This window comes from Prunus dulcis, chromosome 4, assembly GCF_902201215.1.
Source record: "Prunus dulcis chromosome 4, ALMONDv2, whole genome shotgun sequence".
Classification (NCBI taxonomy): Eukaryota; Viridiplantae; Streptophyta; class Magnoliopsida; order Rosales; family Rosaceae; genus Prunus; species Prunus dulcis.
In genome coordinates this window covers 800,213-826,970 of record NC_047653.1, presented here as the reverse complement: position 1 = coordinate 826,970, position 26,758 = coordinate 800,213, and the positions used below count along the sequence as shown (strand labels likewise).

At 37.9% G+C, this 26,758-nt stretch overlaps 6 protein-coding genes and 1 long non-coding RNA gene across 8 annotated transcripts; 4 read left to right on the top strand and 3 right to left on the bottom strand.

Moving 5' to 3' along the window:
• Positions 1-2: 2 nt before the first annotated feature.
• Positions 3-1,048, top strand: LOC117624120 (cytochrome b561 and DOMON domain-containing protein At5g35735-like). Its single transcript, XM_034355258.1, has 3 exons — positions 3-192; positions 312-566; positions 767-1,048. Exons 1-3 carry the CDS (start codon positions 25-27, stop codon positions 1,046-1,048), a joined length of 705 nt encoding a protein of 234 aa, XP_034211149.1. The 5' UTR covers positions 3-24.
• Positions 1,049-1,514: 466 nt separating this feature from the next.
• On the top strand, positions 1,515-3,654 carry LOC117623944 (pyridoxal phosphate homeostasis protein). Its single transcript, XM_034354992.1, has 7 exons — positions 1,515-1,826; positions 1,933-1,999; positions 2,125-2,171; positions 2,516-2,603; positions 2,825-2,958; positions 3,051-3,149; positions 3,395-3,654. The coding sequence occupies exons 1-7, from the start codon at positions 1,602-1,604 to the stop codon at positions 3,473-3,475; spliced, it is 741 nt and encodes a 246-aa protein (XP_034210883.1). The 5' UTR covers positions 1,515-1,601; the 3' UTR covers positions 3,476-3,654.
• Positions 3,655-3,888: 234 nt separating this feature from the next.
• On the top strand, positions 3,889-6,246 carry LOC117623942 (pentatricopeptide repeat-containing protein At4g04370). The gene has a single exon (XM_034354989.1). It carries the CDS (start codon positions 3,930-3,932, stop codon positions 6,183-6,185), a length of 2,256 nt encoding a protein of 751 aa, XP_034210880.1. The 5' UTR covers positions 3,889-3,929; the 3' UTR covers positions 6,186-6,246.
• Positions 6,247-6,320: 74 nt separating this feature from the next.
• On the bottom strand, positions 6,321-10,073 carry LOC117623943 (glycosyltransferase BC10-like). The gene is made up of 11 exons (XM_034354990.1): positions 9,830-10,073; positions 9,449-9,732; positions 9,236-9,352; positions 8,711-8,811; positions 8,478-8,549; positions 8,227-8,308; positions 7,801-7,881; positions 7,608-7,649; positions 7,446-7,505; positions 7,127-7,273; positions 6,321-7,041 (listed from the first exon to the last, which is right to left on the bottom strand). The coding sequence occupies exons 2-11, from the start codon at positions 9,722-9,724 to the stop codon at positions 6,862-6,864; spliced, it is 1,158 nt and encodes a 385-aa protein (XP_034210881.1). The 5' UTR covers positions 9,725-9,732; positions 9,830-10,073; the 3' UTR covers positions 6,321-6,861.
• An 807-nt stretch (positions 10,074-10,880) lies between these two features.
• Positions 10,881-17,440, bottom strand: LOC117623941 (leucine--tRNA ligase, chloroplastic/mitochondrial). The gene is made up of 20 exons (XM_034354988.1): positions 16,913-17,440; positions 16,562-16,706; positions 16,413-16,469; positions 15,855-15,974; positions 15,666-15,770; positions 15,322-15,545; positions 15,131-15,197; positions 14,895-15,049; positions 14,430-14,694; positions 14,127-14,321; positions 13,856-13,935; positions 13,683-13,745; positions 13,453-13,534; positions 13,133-13,210; positions 12,963-13,061; positions 12,643-12,815; positions 12,291-12,468; positions 11,850-11,927; positions 11,625-11,756; positions 10,881-11,472 (listed from the first exon to the last, which is right to left on the bottom strand). Exons 1-20 carry the CDS (start codon positions 17,302-17,304, stop codon positions 11,230-11,232), a joined length of 2,931 nt encoding a protein of 976 aa, XP_034210879.1. The 5' UTR covers positions 17,305-17,440; the 3' UTR covers positions 10,881-11,229.
• A 1,157-nt stretch (positions 17,441-18,597) lies between these two features.
• Positions 18,598-22,766, top strand: LOC117623940. Its single transcript, XR_004585258.1, has 2 exons — positions 18,598-18,902; positions 21,430-22,766. It is a non-coding gene; the product is annotated as an uncharacterized LOC117623940 (long non-coding RNA).
• Positions 21,501-26,460, bottom strand: LOC117623937 (lysine-specific demethylase JMJ25-like). 2 transcript variants are annotated; one of them, XM_034354985.1, is made up of 12 exons: positions 26,195-26,460; positions 25,137-25,542; positions 24,918-25,036; positions 24,729-24,828; positions 24,498-24,630; positions 24,357-24,420; positions 23,574-24,273; positions 22,880-23,209; positions 22,328-22,738; positions 22,072-22,230; positions 21,859-21,978; positions 21,501-21,769 (listed from the first exon to the last, which is right to left on the bottom strand). In XM_034354985.1, the coding sequence occupies exons 2-12, from the start codon at positions 25,530-25,532 to the stop codon at positions 21,695-21,697; spliced, it is 2,607 nt and encodes an 868-aa protein (XP_034210876.1). In that variant the 5' UTR covers positions 25,533-25,542; positions 26,195-26,460; the 3' UTR covers positions 21,501-21,694. The 2 variants fall into 2 exon arrangements, with proteins under 2 accessions (XP_034210876.1, XP_034210877.1); XM_034354986.1 differs by having other exon boundaries at positions 24,918-25,033.
• Between the last annotated feature and the right edge of the window lie 298 nt (positions 26,461-26,758).

Sequence of the window (26,758 nt, the reverse complement as noted above, 5' to 3'; positions counted from 1 at the left end):
AATTACCAGGGGAACACTAATCAGATGGTTGACTTGCAGAAACAACTTCATGTTTGGGAAACTTACTCCAATGCTGAAGAGATGAAACCCCAAATGCAGGTTGCTTCTATTCAGAACCCTGCAGTGATCACAACACATCTAAGAACATGGAGGGGTCAAAACCCCTCTCGTTTTCAGCATTACCTAAGAAATGTATGTAAGATATATATATATATATATATATATATATATTTATTAAAAACTTTCTTCTTCTTTTTTGTTGATAATTAGAAGATTAATTAATTAAAGTGTGTAATTAAGTTTAATGACAGACGCATGGGGTTCTGAATATCTTCGGATGGGGAACTTTGTTGCCAATCGGAGCAATAGCCGCAAGGTACTTCAGAAAATTTCCCTTCAAGTGCAGCGAATGGTATTCTGTTCACATAACGTGTCAGAGCGGTGGATACATTGTAGGCACCGTTGGATGGTGTAGTGGCATGTTTCTTGGGAATTCTTCAAAGCAACAAAGCAACAAAACACATCGTGTTCTTGGGATCATTATATTTACTTTCACCACCATTCAAGTAAGTCAAACTCATCCTCTTGGCTCCAAACAGAAAAAGAAAAAAGTCAAATTATTGTTTTCATTTTTTTTTTTTTTTCATACAAGTGATATTAGGAAATGAGGAATACAACTTAGGACCTCAAGTGCAAGGGTAAATATTGTTTTCATTTTAAGTCATTTGTATATAATACAATTTTTTTTTAATGGTTGTTCGTTCAGATGCTTGCCATGTTTTGGCGACGTAAGGGAGAAAATGGGTTTCCCAAATACGTGAAGATATGCCATCATCTTCTTGGCTATGCTCTGATTGCTCTAACCATAGCAAACATATTTGAAGGAATAAACAATCGAGCTCATGCTGCAAAGTGGAAATGGACTTATGTTGGAATACTTTGTGTTTTAGGTGTTACTGCTCTAGGATTGGAAATTTTTAAGTGGATTAAGCGTGCAATGATGCGTGAGGCAGTGAAATTGAACAGCAATATGTATACGTCTCCTTGAAAGCCCTACCCATTATCAAATCTTTTTTTTTTTTTTCCCTACAATTGTTTCATTTTTTTCCCTCAATGTGACTAGTAAGGGATACACTAAATTCTCACACCTACAATAAGAATTTGATTTTTGATTTTTGTTTTTGTTATCAATTAAGGTGATGAATTCAAACTTGAGACATGTTCGACTATTGTTGCGTTAATCCTTTACTGGATTTATATTTTTTAAAAAAATTAAAAGCAAGGATACCCACACACAAAAAAAAAGAAAAAAAAAAGTAATATTATCAAACCTGGGCCATACATTCTATAGCCCAGGAACCTAGATTTTGGGCTCCTGCCGAAGCCATAAAACTATCTGGTTTGGGCCTTATCAAACAGTCCAAATGTGACGTTTCCTGCTGCGGCTGAATACGGCGACGTTTCTAATCCGCACCTTCTGGCGCCCTGGACGGTAATGGCAAACGTGACACTGCACAAAATGCAATGGGATTGTATCGTAAGCCAACAATCTGGAGAAGGCGGAGAGAGAAAACGAAGTCAAAGGAGAGGAGCAACCAGCCATGGCCAGCTCTGCCGCAATCGACGGCGTCGCAGCCGCGGCCCTCCGTTCCGTGATGCAGCGCGTCCAGCTGGCAGCCCAAAAATCGGGACGTGTAGCCCACGAGATCCGAGTGGTGGCGGTGAGCAAGACGAAGCCAGTCTCTGTGCTCCGCCAAGTGTACGACGCCGGCCATCGCTGTTTCGGCGAAAACTACGTCCAAGAACTCGTCGAGAAAGCTCCTCAGGTTGCTTTCTTTCTGCTTCTCTATCTCACTTGAGTTTCGACCAACTGATTTGTGTCGAAAGAAATGAAAGTGGTTAAATTTTTAGTGATTGGTTTGGGCCCTGCAGCTTCCGGAAGATATTGAGTGGCATTTTATTGGGAATTTGCAGAGCAACAAAGTAAAGCCCCTTCTAAGTATGATTCTTTTTCTTTTTCAAATATGTTTGTTGTGCTTCAGTGTCATATCTTAAGCCTTTGTTAGGTAGCCCATTTGTAGAAAGCAATAAGCTTTTTTGTTTTGTTATTTTCAAATTGTGCAGCTGGTGTACCCAACCTTGCAATGGTAGAGAGTGTGGATGATAAGAAGGTAGACACTTATTCTAGTAACAGCATTTTCCTTGTAAAGTTAGTTTTGGGTGATGGGTATCGAGAAAATCAATGTTATTTTGTAACAATTTTGTAATTCTAGTAAAGATGGTACCTTGTCTTAGTTCCCCTTTGGATTTCTGATGGAAATTGAATTCACTGGTCCTTTGTTGTATACAATATTGCTTTATTTATAATGATTGGGGTAATTCAAGAATAGTGGCCATGGTTAATTATCTGTAATTAGGGAAGCTCATACTTTTCTTATGGATAATCATGTTCAGCTGTTCTTAAACTGAGCAGCTTGGTTGGTTTTCCGTTTACTCCACCTTGTATGTTTTGCAGATTGCAAATCGTCTTGATACTGTAGTTGCTAGCATTGGCAGAAAGCCTTTGAAGGTCTTGCTCCAAGTGAATACCAGTGGAGAAGAATGTAAGTCTACTAGATATGAGCAACCCTTTTCTTAGATACAGTGGGAGATGCTTGCTTGAGGAGTATGGTGGTTTCAACTTGCATTGTTAGCCGATGAATGTTTTTCATTCATTTTGTTCATTATCAAATGTTAGTCGACAATCCATGGGGCTTCCATAAGTTAGTCATTTATTCTTAATATTTTCTAGATAATATCTGATCTCTGTAAAATACCATTGTAGCAAAATCTGGAGTTGAGCCCTCTGGATGTGTGGAGCTCGCAAAGCATGTCAGTTTGGGCTGTCCAAACCTTGAGTTTTGTGGTCTAATGACAATTGGGATGCTGGATTATACATCTACACCAGAAAACTTTAAGGTGATTCTCCAACATACTATGTGTAAATCTTTCTCAAAATTTCAGCCCCTTGGGTTTCTTGGCAAATCTCAAACCAAACTGTTTGTTGTCAGACATTAGCGAACTGCAGAACTGAGGTGTGCAAGGCACTTGGAATACCAGAAGAGCAATGTGAACTTTCAATGGGCATGTCTGCAGACTTCGAGCTAGCTGTAAGGACCAATCTTACGCCATCGTAATCTGTTTCACAATAAGAAGAGGGGAAAGGGGAAGGGGGTGATTGGTTTGGGTATCTTGGTGCTGGATTGTTATAACTTATAAACGATCATCTTTTGTGCAACCTTATATGTTAAAGAAACATTTATTGATCTTAGCACCAGTGAAGTTTTTTCACGAAGTTAAAACTTACACATGTATTAAATTGCTCGACTAATGGAGAAATTTGATGGTTTTGCAGATCGAATTGGGCAGCACAAATGTGAGAATTGGATCTACAATATTTGGGGCGAGAGAATATCCAAAGAAACTATCAAATTAGCTGGACAAACTTGATTTATTTTCTTGTAATTTTATGCACTGATTTTGGCGTATTGTAGTCTTCAAACTGTATCTCGTAAATTGAACGGATAAGTGAACTCGAATAAATAATTTACACGAGCATGACTGGAACTTCTGCACACTTGTTAGCTGCAGTATGCCAATTCAATGTTTGGTCCATCAATCTGAATTCTGAACTGAATTTTAGACACCATGATCTGCCCAGTGAACAGAACTGCACGACACTAGTGAGATCATTTACAAAACTCTTTGAAAAGTTTGCTCCAATTGCGCGAGAATACTTTTTAAACAGATTTTTGAACTTTAGTTAATCTGGTATTTATTTTCTATTTTCTATTTAATATTAATAAATATGAAAAATCGTTCTCACTTCTCAGTAATCTTCTTTGTTGGCGACCCCCACCCTCCATTGTCAATAATCAGTAGCATGAGTTATGATGAAGAAGCTAAACGGCTCTTTCTTAAACCCTCTGAGACCACCACCTCAGCCTTCACCAACTGCCACGACCCACACTTTCAACGCCATCATCAACCGCCTCTCATCCCAAGGCTCTCACCAAGAAGTCCTTGTCACATACTCCTCTATGCTCAGAACCAACACCCCTCCGGACACCTATACCTTTCCTAATCTTCTCAAAGCTTGCACCTCCTTAAACCTCTTCCCCTTTGGCCTCTCGTTCCACCAATGTATTGTCGTTAATGGGTTCTCTTTGGATGCTTACATTGCTTCTTCTTTGATCAACTTCTATGCCAAATTTGGCCATGCCCAAAATGCCCGCAAAGTTTTTGACGTAATGCCTGAGAGAAATGTTGTTCCTTGGACCTCCATTATCGGATGCTATTCGCGTGCCGGAAATGTTGGCATTGCGTTCGATATGTTCTGTGACATGCGGCGTGAAGGAATTCAGCCCAGTTCGGTTACTTTGCTAAGCTTGCTCTCCGGAGTTACGGAGCTTACTTATTTGCAGTGTTTGCATGGTTGTGCAGTACTATATGGCTTTGAGTCTGATATTACTTTACTGAATTCCATATTGAATGTGTATGGTAAGTGTGGAAGAGTTGAAGATGCTAGGGACTTGTTTGAGTATATGGATGGAAGAGACATAGTTTCGTGGAATTCCTTGATTTCAGGCTATTCCCAGACTGGAAATATCAGAGACGTATTTCAGCTTTTGCGTAAGATGAGGGTTGAAGGTATTCTGCCAGATAAACAGACATACGCTTCTGCTGTGTCTGTGGCTGCCACACAGAGTGATCTTAAATTGGGAAAGTCTGTGCACGGGCAGATTTTAAGAACTGGATTTGAATTGGATACCCATGTTGAAACAGCGCTTATAGTTATGTACTTGAAGTGCAGCAACATTGATATTGCCATTCAGATATTTGAAAGGACTGCAAATAAGGATGTGGTTCTGTGGACGGCCGTGATCTCAGGGCTTGTGCAAAATGATTCTGGAGACAGGGCACTAAACATTTTCAGTCGGATGCTACAATCAAGAACAGAGCCATCTAGTGCTACCATAGCTAGTGCTCTTGCAGCTTGTGCGCAACTGGGTTCTCTTGATCTGGGAACCTCAATTCACGGTTATGTGTTGAGGCAAGGAATGAGACTGGATATCCCTGCCCAAAACTCCCTTGTTAGCATGTATGCGAAGTGTGCACGTTTGGAGCACAGTCGTGCCATTTTTGAAAGGATAGGCAAAAGAGATTTGGTTTCTTGGAATGCTATAGTTGCTGGATATGCACAAAACGGACATTTACGTGAGGCTCTGGTTCTTTTCTCCGAGATGAGGGCAACCCTTCAGAAGCCCGATTCATTAACCGTGGTCTCCCTCCTCCAAGCTTGTGCTTCTCTTGGGGCACTTCATCAAGGAAAGTGGATTCACAACTTTACCATGAGAAGTTGCCTTAGACCATGCATCTTGATAGACACAGCTCTGGTTGACATGTACTCGAAATGCGGTGACTTAGACAGAGCTCACAAGTGCTTTGTTGAGATGTCAAACCAGGATCTGGTCTCATGGAGCACAATTATTTCTGGTTATGGCTGCCATGGAAAAGCAGAGACTGCATTGAGGATGTATTCAGAGTTTCTGCATACTGGAATGAAACCAAATCATGTCATTTTCCTCTCAATTCTTTCTGCTTGCAGCCACAATGGGCTTGTCAATACAGGTTTGAGCATATACCAGTCAATGACTGAAGATTTTGGCATTGCACCGAGCTTGGAACACCGTGCTTGTGTCGTCGATCTTCTCAGCCGAGCCGGCAGGGTTGAAGAGGCCTATGACTTCTACAAGAGGGTGTTTCAAGAGCCTGCAGTTGATGTCTTGGGCATACTTCTCGATGCTTGTCGAACCAAGGGCAACGAGGAACTGGGGAACATTATCGCAGAAGAAATTTTCACGCTGAGACCTGTGGATGCTGGAAACTACGTGCAACTGGCACATAGCTATGCTTCAATGAACAGATGGGATGGCGTTGGTGAGGCATGGACCCAAATGAGGTCTCTTGGCTTGAAAAAACTCCCTGGCTGGAGTTTCATTGAATTGCATGGGACTGTGACTACATTCTTTACGGATCACAATACAAATCCTCAATATGACGATATGGTGTCAATATTGAAAATGTTGAGCTGGGAAATGAGTAAATCAAGTATTGACTTTATAAACCAGACAGTTGATTGCTAAATTTTGGGAAGACCTCTCTTCAATCCTTACTGCAGTATTAGTAAGAGGATTCTAAACTTGCACGCACATTATTTGTAGACCATAGAGTTTTGGTCCGTCCGTGTAACAATCTACACCTAATGATACACTAGGAAATGAGCCACTTTCAGCTTAGGCAGTGGCGCAAGGGGGTCAAATTTTGCACAGATGTTTCGAAATTGTAAGAAGACAACGACAAACGAAAAATACAAAGATAATCTTAAAACGGGCCCAAGTAAATGATGCAATCTTTTCAAGCAGACCAAAAATGTCTGAAGTTACAAGTTATTCAACTCGCCTGGAGGGTACAAAGAGAATATTTTAATTGTTATATGCGTCTTGAGCTCCGTCGTGAGAAGACCAGATGATGACGTTCCAATTTCAACATTATATAGAACGCAACAAGTCTGACTGGAACAAGCATATACTATTGGATATTTCCTATCTTCTCTGTGATAACTGACGACTCATCATCTTTGAAACATGTTGAACAGCTGCATCTCTACAACCTTTATAGTGTCTTTAGTATCAAAATCTATCGTGTGAGTGTGAGTATAATATATCTGTAAACCTCTGGTGGGCTTCTTACTTGCTCAAATTATAGTTTCAGCGTCGGCTAACAGTTAGTGAGCAGCGGCAAGAACTCTCAAGTATAGGATCATGGTGGTGGATCTAATAATGAAGAGGTATCAAATTGACCAACCACTCCCTCGCTAAGAAGGCGCATGGCAGCCCCCTGGGAGAATTTCCTTGCGAATAAAAAACAGGGAACATATGTCGAATTTACACGACACCACTCTGTCCGGTATTCTGTCTCATAGTATACATGGTTGATCTCCTGTCAAAATAGGCTGGCACAAGTCAAAACAATGAAACAGGAAGGAAAACAAGCCAAGAAAATGAAAAAATAATAATAATAACACCTTTATTTCCTTTATTTTGTGAGGGGCTGCATTCGCGTGGGTGAAAGTCATAGGATGCCAGCCTTTACTCTCTGTTTTAGTTGCAGAGCTGTTCCACAGTGTATAGGTTAATGTCCTTCGCTCAAGTTCGTCTTCACGCTCACTCATCTAACAAAGAAATTCATAGAACAGGTAAAAACAAGGATCCCAATCAGAAACTCTCGAACTAGTGATAACTAATTCATAAAAAGCCATTGCAACAGAGCGGTCAATTATAATAAATAAATAAAAAATAACAAAGGGGGAGAGATACAAAACAACAAAAATTAAAAAATCTTACCGTAAGCAGTGTCTGCACATAGTGTTCATCTGGGATACAGTTGTGTTGCTTCTGAAGTTTCTGCATTTCGAATTTAAGCCAAATCAGAACCTATTATCACTCATTTGGACAAGAAAAACTAAACACTTTTAGACGCTATGCTCTGAGCCTATGCACACTTACAATGTTCAGCTTCCCCTTTCTGGCATCCAGAGGTGGGCGACGCTGCAAAGTAAGAAGCAGTGAAGTTACTTGCTATAGACAAATTAAGGGGATGTAGTTCTATTATCAATGACTCTTCAGAGAATAGAAAGAAATTCTGAAATATGTTACAAAACACAGAAAAACTCAAGACATACAATGATTGATTATGTACCTTGCAAAATTTCCTGAAAGCTGGTAGTACAACTTCATCATCCACAAGGACTTCAGCATGGCTTCGAACCAAAGCAATCCACTGAGATTCCCCAATCAAAAATTCAAGTCAGAGCATAATCATGCATACATATTACATAGTACTACCATCCCTACCAACCACAGATGCAGAGGAATAATCATAACGATGGCGACAGTAATGATAATATCTAAGCAAGTGAACCAGTGTTAAAGACTACAGACTTGACTTAACAAACAAGAATGTTGGATCTGTAACCCCAAAAGAGGAAGTTGTGGCCTTTGAATGTCCTTCAGAGAATTTAAATAAATGAATTTTTTTTTATACAAAACGTTTAAAATATATTTTTCTTTTGTTTTACAAGTAAGGCAAGGTTTAGTGCAAATAAAGCAGTCAATAGATTATCACCTGGGATCCTTTTCTCCATTTTTGTTTTGGTATGTTAGGTGACATTTTCGGGTTGTAGCGGCCCTCCTTTACATCAAGAAAGCTACAAAATAAACAAACTGCATAAATAACTTACTCAGAAACATTCAGAATGCCTTTTCAATTCATATCCATTCAATAACTTACTAAAAATAGAATTGAAAATTTCCTAACTGGTATATCTACAAATTATCCATGATTGGCACCTCAAAATTGAAATCCCCTGCATCTACCTGTCCACAAAGCTCCTTGGAGAAGCCATCAAATAGTTGTATATGTAGCTGAAGTTGTACAAAGGAACACAACTGCAGTACAAAAAGTAATAAACTTAGGTAAGTAGCACACCATTAATACTCCTATTCTTCAGAAGTAAACAATTTCATACTATAACCTACTTTCTTTTCGGTAACCATCCTATAAAATAGTGCTTATACACTCATTAATATTAGACAGTAAGAATATTAACCTGTCAGAGAGGAGTACAAATCGTTGATTCGCTGGATCCTCAAGAGCTGTTGTGAACAACAACCTCTCTGCTTCAATCATACTTGATTCTCCCCAACCCACCTGCAATATATGACCACCAGTTTGCATTCTATGTAAGTAGGGAATAATACCATATGGACAACAACACGTGATATTGAAGCAAATAATTCCTTTGAACTCAATTTGGATCATTCCCCTTACAAACTTTTTCTCAAAATATTTCCACTATAGAATGTTATAATTTATAAGACAACAATCACCACATACCAACTCTTTAAACTGCCTTAATCTTCTTCTTAAGTTCCCTTCAGCAAACATTCAGCAAACAGGGAAATATAAAGAACTTAAGGGAAAAATGCAGACTGTGATATAGGCATTCATAGGGTGCTAGAATGACATTACTAAAAAAAATCACGGAAGTTTCTGAATTTTTGAATACTTTTCTGTTTCATTTTTTTTTCTTTCGTTTTCTTAGCAACCAATCATAAGCTAAATGAATAACTACCTGAATGCTATTCGTCAATTGGCGGCCGTAAAAGAAATGTGATCTCGTCGTCGACTCGTCGAAAGAAAAACCAGGCGCCGAGTGAATATAAATCGAAAAATTCGGCATGTCAGCATTCTGCCAAAATTACAGGAATTCTCCTTCACTTTCCCGAGAAAGTCCCAGAAAATAGAAATGGAAAACGATAAATTTATAAAAGTTAAGAGACTAAACCTCGAAGAAGCTGCCCCAGAGAAAATCGAGGGGGAGGCTACGGCGGGCGAGAAAAAGGAAGGCAATCTTGGGAGGGCCGCTAAAGTTGTTGCCATGGCGAGAAACTCGAGATCTTGCGATAGATAATGAAGAAGGAGAGGAGTAGAGGTCAGGTTGCGAGTGAAGCTTGAAGAAGGCTAAGACGCAGAGAGTGATCGAGAGGATGACCACCAGCTTCCAGCTGAACCTGAGTACGTGGCGCGCCGGGATTGGTGGTGACTTCTTCGTCATCATCATCTTCTTTCCTTGAATTAATTGAAAAATACGTGAACTTTATCAGAATGAACAGAAGTCATGAACTCAAAAATTGAAAATCAAAACTCCGAGAAGGAGAGAGAGTACATTGAAGGTTAGATTTTGAAGGAGGAAGAAGGAGGAGCATTTGAAACGGGAGGAGAGAGAGAGAGAGAGAGAGAGAGAGAGAGAGAGAGAGAGAGAGAGAGAGGACTGTGAGAACTTGGAGGTTTCTTTCTTTTGTGGAGGTCGGAGAGAAAGAGAGGGTGGACTGACAGACTAGGCAGGGACTCTAGAGAAAGACAAACTTGGTCGTCGTTTGTTTCCGTTTTCGTGGGCTCTCTTCTGTTGTAGTTTGAAATTTGCGGGCCGTGATCTGGGCCGTGCCAGGTGGTAGACAGTCGTATGAGGGAGGGAGGGTGGGTCCCACGACGCTAATGGACTCTCCTTGAATTAAACGGCACCGCCTCTGTTTTTTTTTTTTTTGGTTACTAAAACGGCACCGCCTTTGCTTTGCCACATGGTGTGATACGTTTTTCTTCTATTTCTTTTTCTCTTCTTTTCCTTTTCGTTTTTATGGAAGTTGCCAAGGGAGGAGGAGATGAAATTGGTTACCATGAATGGAGTATGTTGAAGAATTTTCTTTTTTTCTTAGACTCAACCAACCACGAAACCATTTAAAAATGAGAAGGGTTCTCATGATTTTTTTTAATTATTAATTATGGTTATTTTATTAAAATATCAAAAAGAAAATTATTAATGGCAATGAAAGATTCGAGCTCTGAATTTGTTTAAATATCGAAAAGAAAAGTACTACTAGAACTGCTAATAGACCCAAGTTTATTAAATTGCTCATGAGGGTTGCTGCATAGTATTATCTTTTAAAGCATCCAATAAATTCACACAAAGAAACCTTTCAAAATGTCAAGATGAAGATTTGAAACCCCATTGTTTTGCCAGTACTTGTTCCAAAGGTTTACATCATGTTCAAAATAAAATTGACCATTGCTTTGCCAGTACTTGTTGCCTCAAGCTCAACCACCACATATTCGACTTGCATTCGTATTTTATCGTCACGACTAATCAATCAGATGGGTGGGGAGAAGTCCGAGTCAAAAACTCAAATGCTTGTTGGTTTGTTCACCGTTGAGCTACCAAATCGTGACAGAATCAAACTATATTTATGAATTATTATAAATCACCAGCTTTACATTACAAGAACATCATCAATGTATATACAATATTGAAGAAAATGATCCCCAATATACCATTCTCATACCAATACAAGTGGCATACAGAGAGGTGTAGACTTTGAAACCAGACCCACCCCTTTTTCTGATCATAACTGTGGTTTGCGGGTTACTCTTCTTCTGTCTCCATGATTGGCATATAATTCTTCCGCTTACTTGCATGATTTTCATTGGTAAACAAGGCAAATAAAGTCGGAGCTGTTTCTTTATGGAGTCATCAGACCAGACCTCATCAATGCCAAAATGGGAATGAAGGGATTATCGGACTGTCGCCTTGACGTTTTGAAGGTCCAGGATAACATTCAGGATCTTTCCAGGGACAAAAATCCTCTTTTTAATCACCTTCCCATTCAGATATTTGGAGAGTTTCTCATCTTTTGATGCCAGTTGGAAAGCATTCTCCTCTGAACAGGTCTCTTCAACCTGGATTGTACCCCTTGTCTTGCCATTGATCTGAACAGGTAGGACAATAGTAGATTCCTTCAAAAACGCAGGGTCCGCCTGCTCATAGGAAGAAATCAAGAAGTGGTCACCATCTACCAATCAGCGTTCCTTAAGTTTGGAAACAAGAAAGAGAATCCTTTCCTTAGTTATCATTATGGTTATGACACCATAGTACTCAGTGATGATATGTTAGAGAGAGGAATTCACACCTTAGGAAAAGGCTCATATGCCAATGATTTGGAGTGTCCCAAGCGAAACCAAAGTTCCTCAGCCATATGAGGTGCATACGGTGATAGCAACAAAACAAATGCTTCAATAATCAATCTTGGATGTTTTTTCCACTGAAAGATAAATGAAACAATTACTCAGTTAATGTGTCATGCTTAACAATCTCCAAAAGATGATACATATGTGTTTCAAATGGCTTCAAGGACCTTATAAGCCACATTAAGGAACTCCATCATTGCGGATATTCCAGTGTTGAATCTTGTTGCTTCTATTTCCTCTGTTACCTGCAATTGTGGGGGGAAATGAAAAGAAACGAAGAAGAATTCATTGGTTAAAAGGTGCACACTTTAAACTGACATAAAGGTGCATGCTTCTGCTTTTTGGACAGAGTCATTCTAACGTAAGTTTTCATGATTCATTCTGTTCATCTATTATGTGTTTCAAACGATGACCGCTATCCATGTCAGATTATGACATCAAGAATACATGGTGGCTTATGAAGCCTTCAAACTGCAGTTCAACTTAACAAATTCTCAAGTAAAGAAACAAGTTGCCTTCTAACAACACAACTGATAGAAACAGACAAGTAAGGAAAAAATAGGGAATATAACTTATAGAAGACAAAGTCCCAGAATTTGAGATCTGACCTTCGCAATGCATTTATGGAGAGAACGAAGTTGCTCCAAAGTAGGATCCTCATCAGTCACTAATGTTCCATCCTTGAATGTACCATCTGATAATGGTGAACCAACAATTAGCCTCCAGGTTCTTCCCAAAAATCGATGGACACCTTCAATACCACTCGTATTCCAGGTTTTTGAATCTCTAGAAGCAAAATTTAGTAACAACAAAGATTATTTAATAATAGAGTAAATCTTTTGTCGAAATAATTTAATTCCTTAGAAATGCAAAGATATCGCTAGACAGTGTGGACACATTAGTGGAAAGATAGGCCAAACAGAACAGTTAATAAGATAAAATTGCAATAAAAAAAACTACCTAAGTGGCCCCATGAACATTTCATATAAACGTAGAGAATCTGCCCCGTATTCAGAAACAACATCATCAGGATTGACTACATTTCCCCTGCTTTTACTCATTTTATGAGAACGTGCAATCAGACAAACGTTTGGATTGTCTTTCATTACGAAAGAATCCCCAGATTTCATGACCTACAGAAGGAAAAATTATGTCAAGAGAAAATAAAAAGCAGAAGAGGAATACGGAATACCAAACTAAAGGTTCTTTCTTCCATTAACCCTATCAAAACGGAACCAATATAGAAGAAAAAACTATCCAGAGGGATCCAAGAAGCATACCTTTTCCTCTGGTATTAGTTCTTGATGATATTCAACTGATGTTCCAGAGTCTGCAGAGATAAAATTCCCATCAGAGTCCTTGTAAGCAATATATTGAACCTGCAGAGCAAAGTATTAGAAACATGTGTTGGCAAAAATTACTCTTCAGTATACAAAACAACTTTTCTTACTTCGCCAAGAATAATTCCCTGGTTTATGACACACTTGAATGGTTCTTTGGTGGACACAATGCCAATGTCATAAAGAACCTGAAATAAAAATGTCCAAAGAATTAGTTAAAAAACATGAGAATGAATATTGGACAACGAATCCAGTCAAGCGTTCTTTTTTCTTCTCTTTTTACTACCCTTTGCATTATTAATTTTAGGTAGTCCTTGGGCATAATGACAATAGATGTAACTATTGCACAAAAATGTGCAATTTCATATTGATGAATCCTACCTACTTGTATTTCTCAAAATGAACACCACGACAGATTTAAGTCACAGACCTTGTGCCAGAACCTTGAATAAAGTAAATGGAGAACAGCATGTTCAGCACCGCCAACATACACATCAACTGGGCTCCAATACCTGCAGATCAAGAGGAGTTTTATAAAACATGAATAAAAGGTGAAATTCACATAATATCAAAACTGTAATCACTATCTGTTTTTATTTTCATTTTAATGAAGAAAATAGAATGCGAAATGAAGCATGCACAGAGAAAGACTTTACTTACATTTCTTTTGTCTTCGCCACCACTTCTTTTGAATTTTTTGGGTCCATAAATCTCAAATAGTACCTGACATGGTCAAAAAAGGTATAGCATCTAAAACCTGAAACAAACTTTCCAACATTTCATATCTGCCTTAACTAACAAAAATCAACTACTGAAGGTATTGAACAGATTACCAGCAAGAACCAGCCCACTGGGGCATGGTGCTTGTCTCTCGTCGAGCAGGTTTTCCAGTTAAAGGGTCCTTGGTTTTGACCTGAAAATAAGTTTCAATGGTGTACATATATAAATACAGAGGGCAACAAAATCATCTGGAATACTAGCGAGAAAAAGTTAAGCAGTTCACCAAAGACTAATAAAACCACAAATCTAAAATTGCATGAACTCATCCACAAACAGACTAAACAGTAGACAAAACAAAGAAAGGACAGAAGAGGGAAACCATACCCAAGAAACTGATTTTGATAGTGGTGGTTCTCCTGTTCCAGTGGGAGAAAAATCATCCAGTTCTGGTAGGGTAAGGGGCAGTTCAGTTTCAAGTAGGGGAACAGTCTCACCATTATCATCCAAAAAAATTACTGGGATAGGTTCCCCCCAATAACGTTGCCGAGCAAAAAGCCAATCCCTCAACTTATAGTTCACCTGAAAAAGACAAGTTTGAGGGAAAGAACAGATCATATCATATGCATAGAGCAAGTGGGCATACTCCAAATTTCTAATTACATAAGCTTCCATGCTCTGAAAAATCACCTTTTTCTTCCCATTTGCAGTTTTATCAGCCCATTCGATGACTTTAGAAGCAGCTTCTTTGCTGGATAAGCCATTAATGTCCAGCCCCACTGTTGAATTTGAAGAATTTACAACAGTACCTTCACCTGAATAGGCCTTTCCAGAACCACTGAGATTTTTATCATCCGGCATCACAACCCAACGAATTGGGATGTCAAATTTTGATGCAAACTCTAAGTCACGAGTGTCGTGTGCGGGTACAGCCATAATTGCCCCCGTTCCATAACTGCATAAGGAACAAACTCACATGTTAAGTTATATTGCAATTTAATGAAACATATTTGCATAACAGGAGCAATAATCAACACACACAATTCCCATTTTACACATCATACCAAGGTAGATGTCACAACTCGAGCATGCATGAATCTTCCAAATGAAAAATACTGGTAAAGAATGTAGGAAATGAGCATAAGCCAAACAAACCTCCCCAGGACATAGTCCGCAACCCATATAGGGATAGCTTCACCACTAACTGGATTTTTAGCATAGCAACCACTGAAGACCCCGGTTTTTTCCTTCTGAAGCTCAGTCCTCTCCAGGTCACTCTTTCTTGAAGCAAGATCTGTGTACTCCTCCACCTGTCCTGAATATTGTTGGCCCTCTAATTACCCATCATAAGAAACCTTTGAGAAAACTGGGGATGAAACAATTGAACGTACACTTTTTCTCTGGGCTGTTGATACTAACGATGACAACAAGGGATGCTCCGGTGCCACAACTAAATAGCTGGAAGCAAACAGCCAAAAAAACTAATATAAATTCAGGGAGGCTCTGTCAAAGATTCTCTGTACAAGTGAATCTAACATAATAAATTCACGAACAGTACAGGAATATGGTGTATGATTATTACGTTGCTCCAAAGATGGTGTCAGGTCTGGTAGTATAGATTGTAATCTTTGTGTCTCTTTCCTGTTCATCACTGCTAAGAATAGGAAAATCCATCTCAGCACCTTCTGACCTCCCAATCCAGTTTCTTTGCATTTCTTTTATGCTTTCAGGCCAGTCAAGGTCATCTAAATCTTCAAGTAGACGATCAGCATATGCAGTAATCTTGAGCATCCATTGCTTCATTGGCTGCTCGGCAATAAACAATGACACTGTAAAATTATAAAACCATCCGAAATTTGGAATTAAGCCTAGAAGATTATAACTTAGATGGCTTGTAAAATGAAAGTACATAAAGCTGGTATAAACCTTTCTTATAACTGGATGACCCCCACGCTCGCTCACACCATCTACCACCTCTTCATTTGCCAGGACAGTACCAAGTGCAGGGCACCAATTAACTGGCACTTCAGCCTGAATGCAACAAAAATTGAGTATCCTATCTGTTTTATGGTGAAAACTGATGGAAACTATCTACAGCCACTATCACATTTATACCTGATACGCCAATCCTCTCTTTAATAGCTGAAGAAAGATCCACTGGGTCCATCTATAATATTCTGGTTCCGTTGTAGAAATTTCACGATCCCAGTCATACGAGAATCCCAATGATTTAAGCTGCAAAGCAATTGCAAAATTTCAACAAATAGAAAACAAATAATACAATCCACCAAAACCAAGAGAGCAACAAAGCTATTTTCGAACAGGGATAGCTACCATGACTAAAATTGACAAGCATTTACAACTCTTGAGGAAAGAAGAAATGTACAGGGCCAACCCCCTTTAATTCATCAGCATTAAGTTATCTAACAAACCCTCCTTCATTCATCAGCTTTATGCTATCTAATAACCTGATATACCAGCCTATCAGCCATTAGATTGAAGCAACAAGTTCATTTTAAAATGTAACTTCTAAAGGGGTCTTACATGGAATCGTGACCATAATGCTCAATATAGATATATAGCGTTCTGTAGTTTATCTTAAGTCACAATTAACCAAGTTTCTTCATTTACTGACTTGTCACACATCCAGCGAAAGAATGAAAAGTATATGACCTGGGAGCGAAACCGATCAATGTTCTTCAAGGTTGTGATCTTTGGGTGAGTTCCTGTCTGTCAAACACATACAAGGCAACCGAATTAGTAATTTAACTGTTCAAATCCGCTGCAGTTATTCAAATAGTTTTAAGCCGTAGAAAAAGCACCTCGATTGCATATTGCTCTGCTGGCAATCCAAATGCATCCCATCCCATTGGGTGTAATACATTGTAACCCTGCATACGTTTAAGCCTAGCGAGAATGTCTGTGGCGGTATATCCAAGTGGATGGCCAACATGTAACCCAGCTCCACTGCAAAAATCCATAAAAATTAGCATATAAGTCTCAGACCTTCTGTTCCTACACAACCACAATTGCCATAAGAAGAAAGAAAGCATTTAACAGTCCAAAATCGATTTGGTAGAACTGGGCCTTCACCTTTTTTACATTCATAATCACCCAGCACTCTAAATAAATTAAATAAAGAAAAGCAGAGGGTTTGCGAGAAATAGAGAGACCTGGGATAAGGGAACATATCAAGGACATAGTATTTGGGCTTGGAGGTATCAATTTCATCGGGGGTTCGAAAAGTTTGATTTTCCTCCCAATAACGCTGCCATTTGAGCTCGATTTCGTGGAAAGGGTAGGGCCTCTTCACCGTCACTTGCTGCTTGGGCTTCGGCTCTGCCGCGCCATTGGATTTTTCAGCCACTGAGCTTCTTATCACGCCACTTTTTCTACCAAAGACACTGCTTTTAGAGCCGTTATGGTGCAATCTCAAAGAGAAACTGCTGTTTCTGATTCTCTTGGATTGAATTGGGTGCGAAGGAAATAGAACTGAGCCAAAACGTAAGGGAGGTGGTGGAAGTGCCTGAAGCTGGAGATGTAGTTGCGCGTGACCAGAACTCATTTCGCATTAAGCTGAAATAGAAGAAGAAGAGAACAGCGAGAGTGGCTGAGAACAATGGATGAGATAACGTGCTGCAACTGTTATTGGCGCTCGTTTTGCTTTGTTGAGTTGTCTGGGGGTTTTTGGGCTAACCCAGTGTAAATTGACTAGAATGGACCACAGCCCACTGTAATTGGGCAAATTGACGGGAGCTGTTGCAATGAAGAGCTTAGAGTAACGAAATTCTACAGTGAGGGTGTCATATATAGACATTTTATGTGGACTTTCATATTAGTCATATGATTATTTCATTAAACTTAATCACAAGATCATTTCATTAAACTTAAGCGAAATTACTATTTAGATGAATTATGTGGCTAATATGAAGGTCCACATTTATGGTTCATATATGACACTCTCGCCATATAACTACTCTCTTAGAGTGAGGGGGTTGTTTGGGATTCATTTAAAATGTTTTAAGTCTAATAATTTTTCTACAATTTTTTTTTATGGTAGGATTGGACCCCTCAAACAACCCCCTCACTCTAAGCTCCTCATTATAGCATTTTCGCAAATTGACCATGAATGAACCCCAGCTCAGTGTAATTGGGTTTCTAGAGTCATTTTATAGTGAGGTCCTTATATAAGGCCTTTAGATGAAGTCATATTTCTTATTTGATCAAACGGTTAAGAGATAGAGCCCGCAATATAGAATTCTTGTAGGTTTCTGACTTTTGTCATGTGTAACGATGTGGGTTAGGCTAGTTGGTGAAGGCAATCAACCTCTTGCACTCAAGTTTGAATCCATAATCCTGTAGAGTAGAGTTATTTATGATAGTTTAGACTATTGCTGGTATAATAAAAATAAAAGTATTACATGTAAGGTGAAATTTTGGTATTTTTGTAACTCAAATTTTTTTTCTCCTCATAATCCTCTTACTTTCTTACAAGTTTTAGAGGTAGATTTAATTGTCATTACTTATTGATTATAATTTTTTAGAGAAGTTTTGAATATTGGGACTTTGTGTGTGAAGGAGAAAGGATTGTATCGTGCATCCTTATCACAACAATTACAATTGATAGAAAAGTTCAAAACTTTGTTGTTTGAGGACACGGCAATCTTACGTGGGATTTGGATTGACTTTTGAAATATTGGATTTATATATAGCTAATGAATGGCCATGATTCATTCAACTTCTTTAATTGGATTCTAAAGTAAGGGCAAATTTGTCATTTCACATAGACTGTGAAACCCTAGATCTAACTATAAAAAGGACTTGTACCCTACCATTTTGTTTGGTCTTCTTTCAAGATGTGTTCTCTTGGCATTTCAAGGTTTCAATGCTCTCAAGCAATTCATCTTTTGGTCTTGACTGGTTTCAGAAATTGGTGCTTTCAAACAAGGTATGCTTAGGCATGCATACTGATATGAAGATCTGTAGAGCAAAAAACTATACTCCACACAATGATTCATTGTTGATTTCTAATAGAAGAGTTTGCCAATTATTGCCTTGAAACATGGTGGATTGCTTGTGGAGCGCCTGAGATCTCCAAAAGCCTAAAGAGATGTTTTCATTGTTTGAGAAAGGTTGCTATTCATGGGCTGCTAGTAATTATGGGTAAGGAACCTGCACAATAGGAGAAGCTTCTTTTGTGGAAGCAATTTTTCTCTTAAACTTTGTTATTTATTATTTTATAATTATCTGTTGTTTATGATGCATGTTAAAACATAAAGGAAGAAGAAAGAAATAATGAGATTTTTACTTATCGTTTTCTTTTTTCAAACCCATTTTCTAATAGAAAAATCTCAAATAATATATATGTATTTTTTTTTTTTACTTTTAATATAATATAAACTATGTGAAAGGAGATTCGAACTCGAGTGCAGAATGAGGCACATCAGCTCTAACCAATTTAGTTAAGTATATATATGCAAATAATATATATTAAAAAAAAACAATTAATCATGTTATCAAATGGGCCCTAATATCGTGATTTGTGCCATATTAAGGTATATACTGGTGTGCATCCAAAAATTTATAGATGTGTAGGTGTTTATGTCAGTGATGCATGCAAGTTGTTTTTAAAAGTTTTGAGAAAATTTGGAAAATATATGATTGAGTTTGTCCTTTTTATTTGTAAATGATAAGACATAATATTTTACTTAGGGCATGTTTGAGAGTGTTTTTGCAATGGCTAAAAGCGCTTCCTGATAAATTCTGACTGCATTTGGCAGAACAATTCAAAATTTCTTGCGAGTCATAAATTGCTTTTTGGAGAGGTGCTTATGAGCAAAAGTACTTCATGTAGAAGCACTTGCGTAAGATTTTTCATTAACAACTTAGAGCTGGTTTGAGAGTGATTATGGGCTAGTTTGGGAGTGATTCTGAATAGGTCAATAATCACTTCTATGGAGAATTACTTCTCCGTATAATCACTTTAAGTGGTTTTAAGTGATTTTATGGAGAAGCACATGAAATGAGTCTCTCCATAGTCACTTAAAATCACTAAAAGTGATTCCATGAAGAAGCACATGGGAGATGCTTCTCCTCAAAAGTGTATCTAGTATATTTAGAATCACTCCGAAACGAGCCCTATGGATATGCCAACAATCACTTTTATGGAGAATCATTTATCCAAATAATCACTTTTAGTGATTTTTTGGAGAAGCATCTAGAAGGTGCTTCCAAGGTAGAGCCAGCATAGGACCAGTGTGGTCCCAAGCCCCACTCCATTTTTATCTCTTCTATTTGTATATTATATATGATATATGATATTATAATATATTAGATTAGTTTTAGGATATTTACCTTAAAATAAAATAATATATTAGGTTCTTTTTGTCCACAAATTAACCAAAATTTCTTGATCTCCCTCACATCTTCCAGGTTAGTTTATGATATTTGCACTAAAAACTCCTAAAGTTTTAATGTTTCTTTCTCTTTTTCTTTCTATTTTATTTTTCTCATTTTTTATGTATGAGTTGGGTACCTAAATATTGCGGTTTATGAATTCTTTTTTTTTCCTATTTATTTTATGTTGGAATATAAATTACTAATTTTTAAGTCTTTAATAGTGTAGATGATGAAATTAGTATTTAATCAATTTAAAATATGAAATTCATGATAATTATGAAGAGAGACAGGTTTTATTTTATGAAGGGCATTTCCTTATCTAATGTGAAATCCTGGCTCTGCCACTGGGTGCTTCTTCCCAGAAATAATTCTGGTCTATCTAGAATCACTCACAAACAAGCCCTTAGATGTACTTACATTTGAGAGTGATATTAGCCCAAAGTATTTTTGGTTAATTAAAAAAACTCATTTATTTTTGTAGTTTTTGGTAAAAATAGATAGAAGTGCTTTCTACAGGGTTAAAAAACCATTTAACCCAAAAAGCACTTTAGTCTTCATGGAAAAATAAGGTCTATGAAGAAACGTTTGCAGATGAAAATGTGGTTTCATTTGATCGAGGTCTTTGTAAGACCCACTATATATTGTAGTTTAATTGTCCAAATCGTCAGTTTTTTTAGGTATCCATGTAAACATCATTTGAGTAAAAAAAATCACTAGAATAAGAAACAAATCATTTGATTAAAGGTGGTAACTATTTCCTCAATGAGGTCTAATCTAGTGAAAAATGGTATTCACTTGCAAAACAGTGATATTCTAGTTCGAACCACTATGACACCTTGGTAGTGTATGTGAGAAGCATTTTTTCCTTATAGCTTAGACTATCGTTTGTATTTAAAAATGTGGTAATTTTAGTGTTTCTAGGAAGCACCTTGTTATTCTATTTTCCTTGGTAGGTCTAATTTATTTACTTATTTTGTACAAATGATCCACTTAAAAATAGACGATTCGGATCATCGAATCATTGGAGTTGAACATCATTGGAGTTGAACTTCATTAGGTGTTCTTCAATCAAGACATAATTTTGGAATACTGAGCAAAATAAGTACCGAAAAACAAAAACAAAAAAACACTTCATATGGTTCTCACGAAACACTAAAAGTTCTTTTTCCTTAACTCACAATGCATACATATGTTTTGCTTAATTTCGTTGCGTAGATATTAGCTTAGTTTCATTTCATTCTACCTTTGATTTTATCTGATTCTAACGTTCATGATAGGAATCTAACACTAGTTGGTCTACTACTTCTGCCTTTAAGCTCAAACATCTATTGGAAACATTTATACCGTGACAATAACAATGGGTTCATCCAAGGTAAAGATGTTGGCCTTAAATCAAGTATAATTGGCTTCAATTTATTTGGAGTGCAAAGCGAACCCCAACGAACTTTTCGACTTTACAAAAATGTTGCTGAGCAAAAAATTACATAAGCCAACATCAGTATTATGAGAAAATACAATTGCATTCTTGTCAGGTTGGGGTAGTTAGCTCCTAACGCTCAAACTTGAGTTGATACTAAGGCTTCCAAATCTTTAAGGGCTTCGTCGACTGCATAAAGTATCATTTTCTTTATCTGTTCCACCAAGAAGATGAATGACCAAACAAGTTAAGGAGAAGAAATAAAGTGAAACAAAATTGCTTACAGTTAAACAGAGTAGTTACCTCAAGTTTGTCTTCTCTAGCTCTATGGTTCTTCGGAAGTTGTCTGAACTCCTCGGTCAAACGGAGGCACTCGTGGACGTTTTCAGGAGACACGAAGTCGGCTGCTACTTTTGTACAAGACTGCAGGATGAAAACATAATATTTTAGAGGAACTATTAAACAAGACAAAATCTTTGGAAAGAGGAATCGTGAAGATAACTAATGATATAGGACCTTGAGATTCCTGACTTGGTGTGGACATCCGGCTGGAATAAATACTGCCTCTCCAAGTTTTTGTAGAAACGTCCATGGTTCAACACCAAATTCCTCCTTCAGCTTCTTTTTGTGCTCCAATGTTAAATAAAAAGATTGGTCATGAATTGGATGAATGACCTGAACACACAAAAATAAGGACATTAAAATAAATAAATACATACAGCACCCTTTTAAGCACAATTTGGCTAGACAAAAACTGAGGATAGATACATACCCGTTCAACTAGTGAACAATAGGTGTGCCTAAATTCCTTATAATGTTTCATAAGGTATGCCTCTAATTTAGGAACATCCTCTCTCCGGAAGATGTCCCACAAAGCACCACCAGTTTCCTCTGCCACTTCGGTGGAGGAAGAACCGGATGTAGTGGGCCCATCTAACTCATCTTCATCTTCATCTTCATCTTCTGGTACTTTCAATTCTACGTTAATTTCAGGAGAGAGAGTGTTTTCTAGTGCTTCTCTATCCTGTGTCTGTTGACCAGGTTGTCCACCATCCTTGAGAGAATTCATCCAATCCATAAGCTCTCTTTCATCTTGGGCCCTATGTAATTTGTTCAACCTTGAAATTGCAGATTGCTGCTCATCACATAGCTGTACTTCTGATGTGTGTGTCAAAATATTCACCTACACAAATTGAAATGATGTGTCAAAATATCAGCATAAACCTATTTTTTTGGGTCGCTGCAAAGTGAACCAATATCCAGGAAAAGACATTACAGTATGAGAAAGAATAAATAGAAAGATAGTAATAGTTTAAAGTCATACTGCATCGGACATGTCGCAATGAAGTTTAGTTACAGAGTCCCCTCTTCCAAGCTCTTCCATAAGCCCATAAGCAATATATGTTTTTGGGCCCATGTCTGGTTTCAAAACACCTGGTGGCAACTTAACAGCAAGGTTGAGAATACCAGATCTAGGATCCGTGTACTCTTGAAATGGCAAGGCACTGATAAATTCATCACAATGGCGGGGCAAAAGGTCCTCAAACTTATCAGAAGGGGGCCAATCCTTCAGCTTAAGCATCTCTGGCCATAAATTACTATACATTCTCCCTTCAGTGTATCCTTCAAAAAATTCACGAGTACTGATTTCCACCTGAAAAAGTTCACAAATCAGCATTAGAAGTGCATGGGTAGGGAAAACCAAGTCAAAAGAGAAAAGAAAAAACTTGAGAAAAAAGTGTGTGGGAGGGAGACAGAAGACTTTTAAACCAAACTCCTGGAAGCCACAGGTCCAGGCAGGAACAAGATTGTGCCAAATGAATGAAGTGTGAAAATATATGGAATAAAAATATAAAAGTTAACCCGAATAAGAAATCAGATTGATGTACCACACTATAAAACAAGTAGATTTGAAAAGGAACTTATAGATATTCAAACAAATGCAATGCCAAATAATTTATTTTTTTGCAAGAAAGTTAAAAGAGTGCATAGAGTAATAACTGGTAAGAGAACCTCACCTCACAACCCGCCAGGCAATCGATGGTCTTTACTTTTGAAAACTGTGAGGTACTAGCTGTATCCATATTTTCACTTAAAGCACGCCACATGACCATTGGCTCCCAGCTCAATCCATTTGCCTGTTCAAGCACATTTCTGACAATAACTGGTTCACCATTAACCCAATGTTCTTTGAAGCGCAAAAGCCCTTCTTCTTTCAGAGTGTCCCTTGAATCTGGACAAAATAAGAAGTTGTCACGAGAATCCTCTCTAGAAGCTGCTTTTAGTAACGTATCCCTTCTTGTTTCAGCACAATCACGCTTGAAAGTAGAATGTTCTGTTCGGAAAATCTCTAATGAATGTTTTGCTTTGACTCCTAAATTTGAGATCCAGTCAGGTGGAAGGATTCGCTTAAGATCCAACATGCAATCACCACAGCCACCCATTTCTTTCGGAGCACAAGTAACAGTAGCATCATCGTTTCCCTTCCACTCAATCAAAGGCTCAATATGGTCCTCTGAAGCTTCCAAGGGACAACAGTCAGGTGATGGGTCTCCACCATGGATGTAATCAAAACCCCTACTCCTATATTGAAATTTCACTTCTCCACGGTCTAAGAGGCATCCCTGGCGAATTTCTCGGCAACAACTTAGACAAAGTTCATAAGAACATTTTGGGCAGCTTCGATGTAGATCAATGATTGAAGTTGCACAATGGTTGCTATTCCAAGCATAAAAAGAAACATTTAGACAGTGACCAAACAATCATATTGTATTAATGTCTAGTAAAGTACAGATGCTTACCAATAGACACGCTCATCATTGAAACAAAGGGTCTGTGGTATTTCAAATTCGGAAGGTGAAAGTCCTGCCAGAACAGTTTTTGTTAGCGTCTAAAACTTCAAAATAAATTGAAACCAAAGCCGAAAATATTTAATATTGTACCTCGAATATTAGCTTCAATCTCTATCTCTTGAATTTGTTCTTGAGAAATTTGCTTTAAAAATGGAAGCAGGTTGGAAATCAAACACTCCAGATGCTGAGCCCTCTCGCGATCACTTATATCCCTCTTTGGTGTCTAAAGTTCCCAACAAAAGAAAAAAGAAACGTCAATGGTAATTTTATCAGAGGGAGCAACGGATAGAAAACAATCTGTGTAATAATAGGGAAACTAACCTCAATCACCCCAGTTGAGTGCAGGCATGCATTACAGTTGCAATTTCTGCGGCAAAATGGGCAAAGGTCCTTCACTTCCTTTACTTTCATGTGAGGATACCTATAAGAACAAAAGAAAGAAACCATGATACAATTAAAATGACTATTGCAAATTCAAAAAAAATATTGGAATCTGTATAAAATACATACCATTGCTTGATACAGCGGACGCAATAGGAGTTCTTTTTACACTTGGAGCAGGAAACTATGGTTTTCTTCTCCTCTTTCATACAATGATGACACTTCAAATAAACTTCTCTATTATCCTGCTTTAAGTAAATACAAATTTTCTGTCAGACTAATTTATTTTCTTAAATAAATAAAATAAAATACAACTCCAGGGGAGATGAATGAATAGAGATATAATACCTCCGTATATTTCGAAGTGCATGATGAACCAGATGAAGATGGTGGTGAAGAGGATGAAATTTTGCTAGTAGTATTCCTTAACTCATATTTTACTCTTTCATCCTTTGAGGAACCTCTTCCCATCACTTCACAGTCAACACTTCTCCTTTTCCGCGCTCGTGCCTTAATCAAAAACATAATTTCTTCATCTTCTTCCAATTCATCCATTGAAAACTCATTTTCACAACTTTCTACCGCATTTGAGGAGGAACTTCGCTTTTTTGAAATCCTTTTGCCATTTGAGGATCCTTCTTCCTTTCCATGATGCAGGAAATTTGAACGTTTTCTCTTAGGTGTACGGATATTGTTATCATTATACTGCCCCAGCCTTCCTTGTTCTACAATCAAAACTTCCATTCTCACTTACCTATAAAACAAAAAAGATTCTTAGGTAACTATTACTGTAGTAGTATCCAAAATTAACAGTCTATAATAGCTTGTGCAGATTCACATAATCAATACATCCACATGTCATTGTGTTCACATGAAAAACAAAGTCAATTGCACCATGCAACATTGCATTTGTATAATTTCCAATCTGTTTTGATTTGAGTCAATGCAGAACAAAGACCTCAGTTGACTTAAGTCAACCCACAATTCAGGTTAATTCAATCCCATCCCATAAACCCTTGATTCAAACTCATCCTATAAAGCCATGATTCAATCAATCCCATCCCAGAAGACCATGATCCAATCCCACCCCAGCATGACAATTTTCTTCTTCTGTTTTTTTCTTGATCAAACAGGACACTGCATTGATGAAGGCCGCAGCCAACAGCAGTACAAGGGAAACAAAGATAGCTAGGGAGGGAGCCCGTCCCTTGACAAAACATGCATGCATTAGGGGCTTGACAATTTTCTTCTACAGATAACAGATTTCATTTTATTTTCTATTTTAAGTGCCCAGAAAAAAAAAATTCAAAGAACAGGAAAACGACAATATCAGAGAAGAACAAGAATTCGGATAAAGAATAAGAACTCCAATAAACCGGCGAGAGGTGAATTCGAACGGGACTGACCTACGAGATGACAGAAAATCCAGAGCCAAATATTCAGGTGAAACTGGTTTTGAGAGGCGTTGATTGTTGAAGCTATCGAATTTCTTAAAATTTCGGGTTTGTGAGTGACAGACGGATCCGCAAGCTCGAACAAGGACAAACGCCAAACAGAGAATGCGAAAGATGGGGCGGTAAATTTTGACGAAGAATATTTATAGAAAGTTAAGCGTTTCCTGAAACGCCTGGGAAAAAGGCAGGTACCCGTGTGCGTTTGGTGGAAAACCAAATTTTTTCTGTGTGCGTCTGGTTCTATTCCTTTATTGCCCTTTTAAGCAAATACGATAATCCCTTATTTTGATTCGTACATTAAATGTATTTGGCATGTTTTCCTTTTCGGTTTGGGAGAGGAGATTTGGAGATAGGAAATCAATTGATTTTCTGTGTTTGGTAAGTTCAGTTATAGAAAATAGTTGCCTGTCACATAAGAAAATAGGGGATAAATTGTAACTCACCTATCCCTAGGGTTTCATTTTCCCTTCTCATGAAAAAATTTGGGAAAATAAGCCAACGTCCAATGCATATTTT

What these genes read in the sequence shown, in the direction of transcription:
- LOC117624120 (XM_034355258.1), top strand. Translation starts at nt 25, where the DNA reads ATGGTTGACTTGCAGAAACAACTTCATGTTTGGGAAACTTACTCCAAT. An exon ending in TTCAGCATTACCTAAGAAAT is followed by an intron (nt 193 to 311) that starts GTATGTAAGATA and finishes GTTTAATGACAG; the next exon opens with ACGCATGGGGTTCTGAATAT. An exon ending in TTACTTTCACCACCATTCAA is followed by an intron (nt 567 to 766) that starts GTAAGTCAAACT and finishes TTGTTCGTTCAG; the next exon opens with ATGCTTGCCATGTTTTGGCG.
- LOC117623944 (XM_034354992.1), top strand. Translation starts at nt 1,602, where the DNA reads ATGGCCAGCTCTGCCGCAATCGACGGCGTCGCAGCCGCGGCCCTCCGT. An exon ending in TCGTCGAGAAAGCTCCTCAG is followed by an intron (nt 1,827 to 1,932) that starts GTTGCTTTCTTT and finishes TGGGCCCTGCAG; the next exon opens with CTTCCGGAAGATATTGAGTG. An exon ending in AGAGTGTGGATGATAAGAAG is followed by an intron (nt 2,172 to 2,515) that starts GTAGACACTTAT and finishes TATGTTTTGCAG; the next exon opens with ATTGCAAATCGTCTTGATAC.
- LOC117623942 (XM_034354989.1), top strand. Translation starts at nt 3,930, where the DNA reads ATGATGAAGAAGCTAAACGGCTCTTTCTTAAACCCTCTGAGACCACCA.
- LOC117623943 (XM_034354990.1), bottom strand. Translation starts at nt 9,724, where the DNA reads ATGATGATGACGAAGAAGTCACCACCAATCCCGGCGCGCCACGTACTC. An exon ending in TCTGGGGCAGCTTCTTCGAG is followed by an intron (nt 9,353 to 9,448) that starts GTTTAGTCTCTT and finishes TAATTTTGGCAG; the next exon opens with AATGCTGACATGCCGAATTT. An exon ending in ACAAAATAAAGGAAATAAAG is followed by an intron (nt 7,042 to 7,126) that starts GTGTTATTATTA and finishes CTATTTTGACAG; the next exon opens with GAGATCAACCATGTATACTA.
- LOC117623941 (XM_034354988.1), bottom strand. Translation starts at nt 17,304, where the DNA reads ATGAGTTCTGGTCACGCGCAACTACATCTCCAGCTTCAGGCACTTCCA. An exon ending in GTGGCGAAGACAAAAGAAAT is followed by an intron (nt 13,535 to 13,682) that starts GTAAGTAAAGTC and finishes CTTGATCTGCAG; the next exon opens with GTATTGGAGCCCAGTTGATG. An exon ending in AGGGAATTATTCTTGGCGAA is followed by an intron (nt 13,062 to 13,132) that starts GTAAGAAAAGTT and finishes TTTGCTCTGCAG; the next exon opens with GTTCAATATATTGCTTACAA.
- LOC117623937 (XM_034354985.1), bottom strand. Translation starts at nt 25,532, where the DNA reads ATGGAAGTTTTGATTGTAGAACAAGGAAGGCTGGGGCAGTATAATGAT. An exon ending in ATTGCGACATGTCCGATGCA is followed by an intron (nt 22,739 to 22,879) that starts GTATGACTTTAA and finishes CAATTTGTGTAG; the next exon opens with GTGAATATTTTGACACACAC. An exon ending in CTAGAGAAGACAAACTTGAG is followed by an intron (nt 21,770 to 21,858) that starts GTAACTACTCTG and finishes TTGGTGGAACAG; the next exon opens with ATAAAGAAAATGATACTTTA.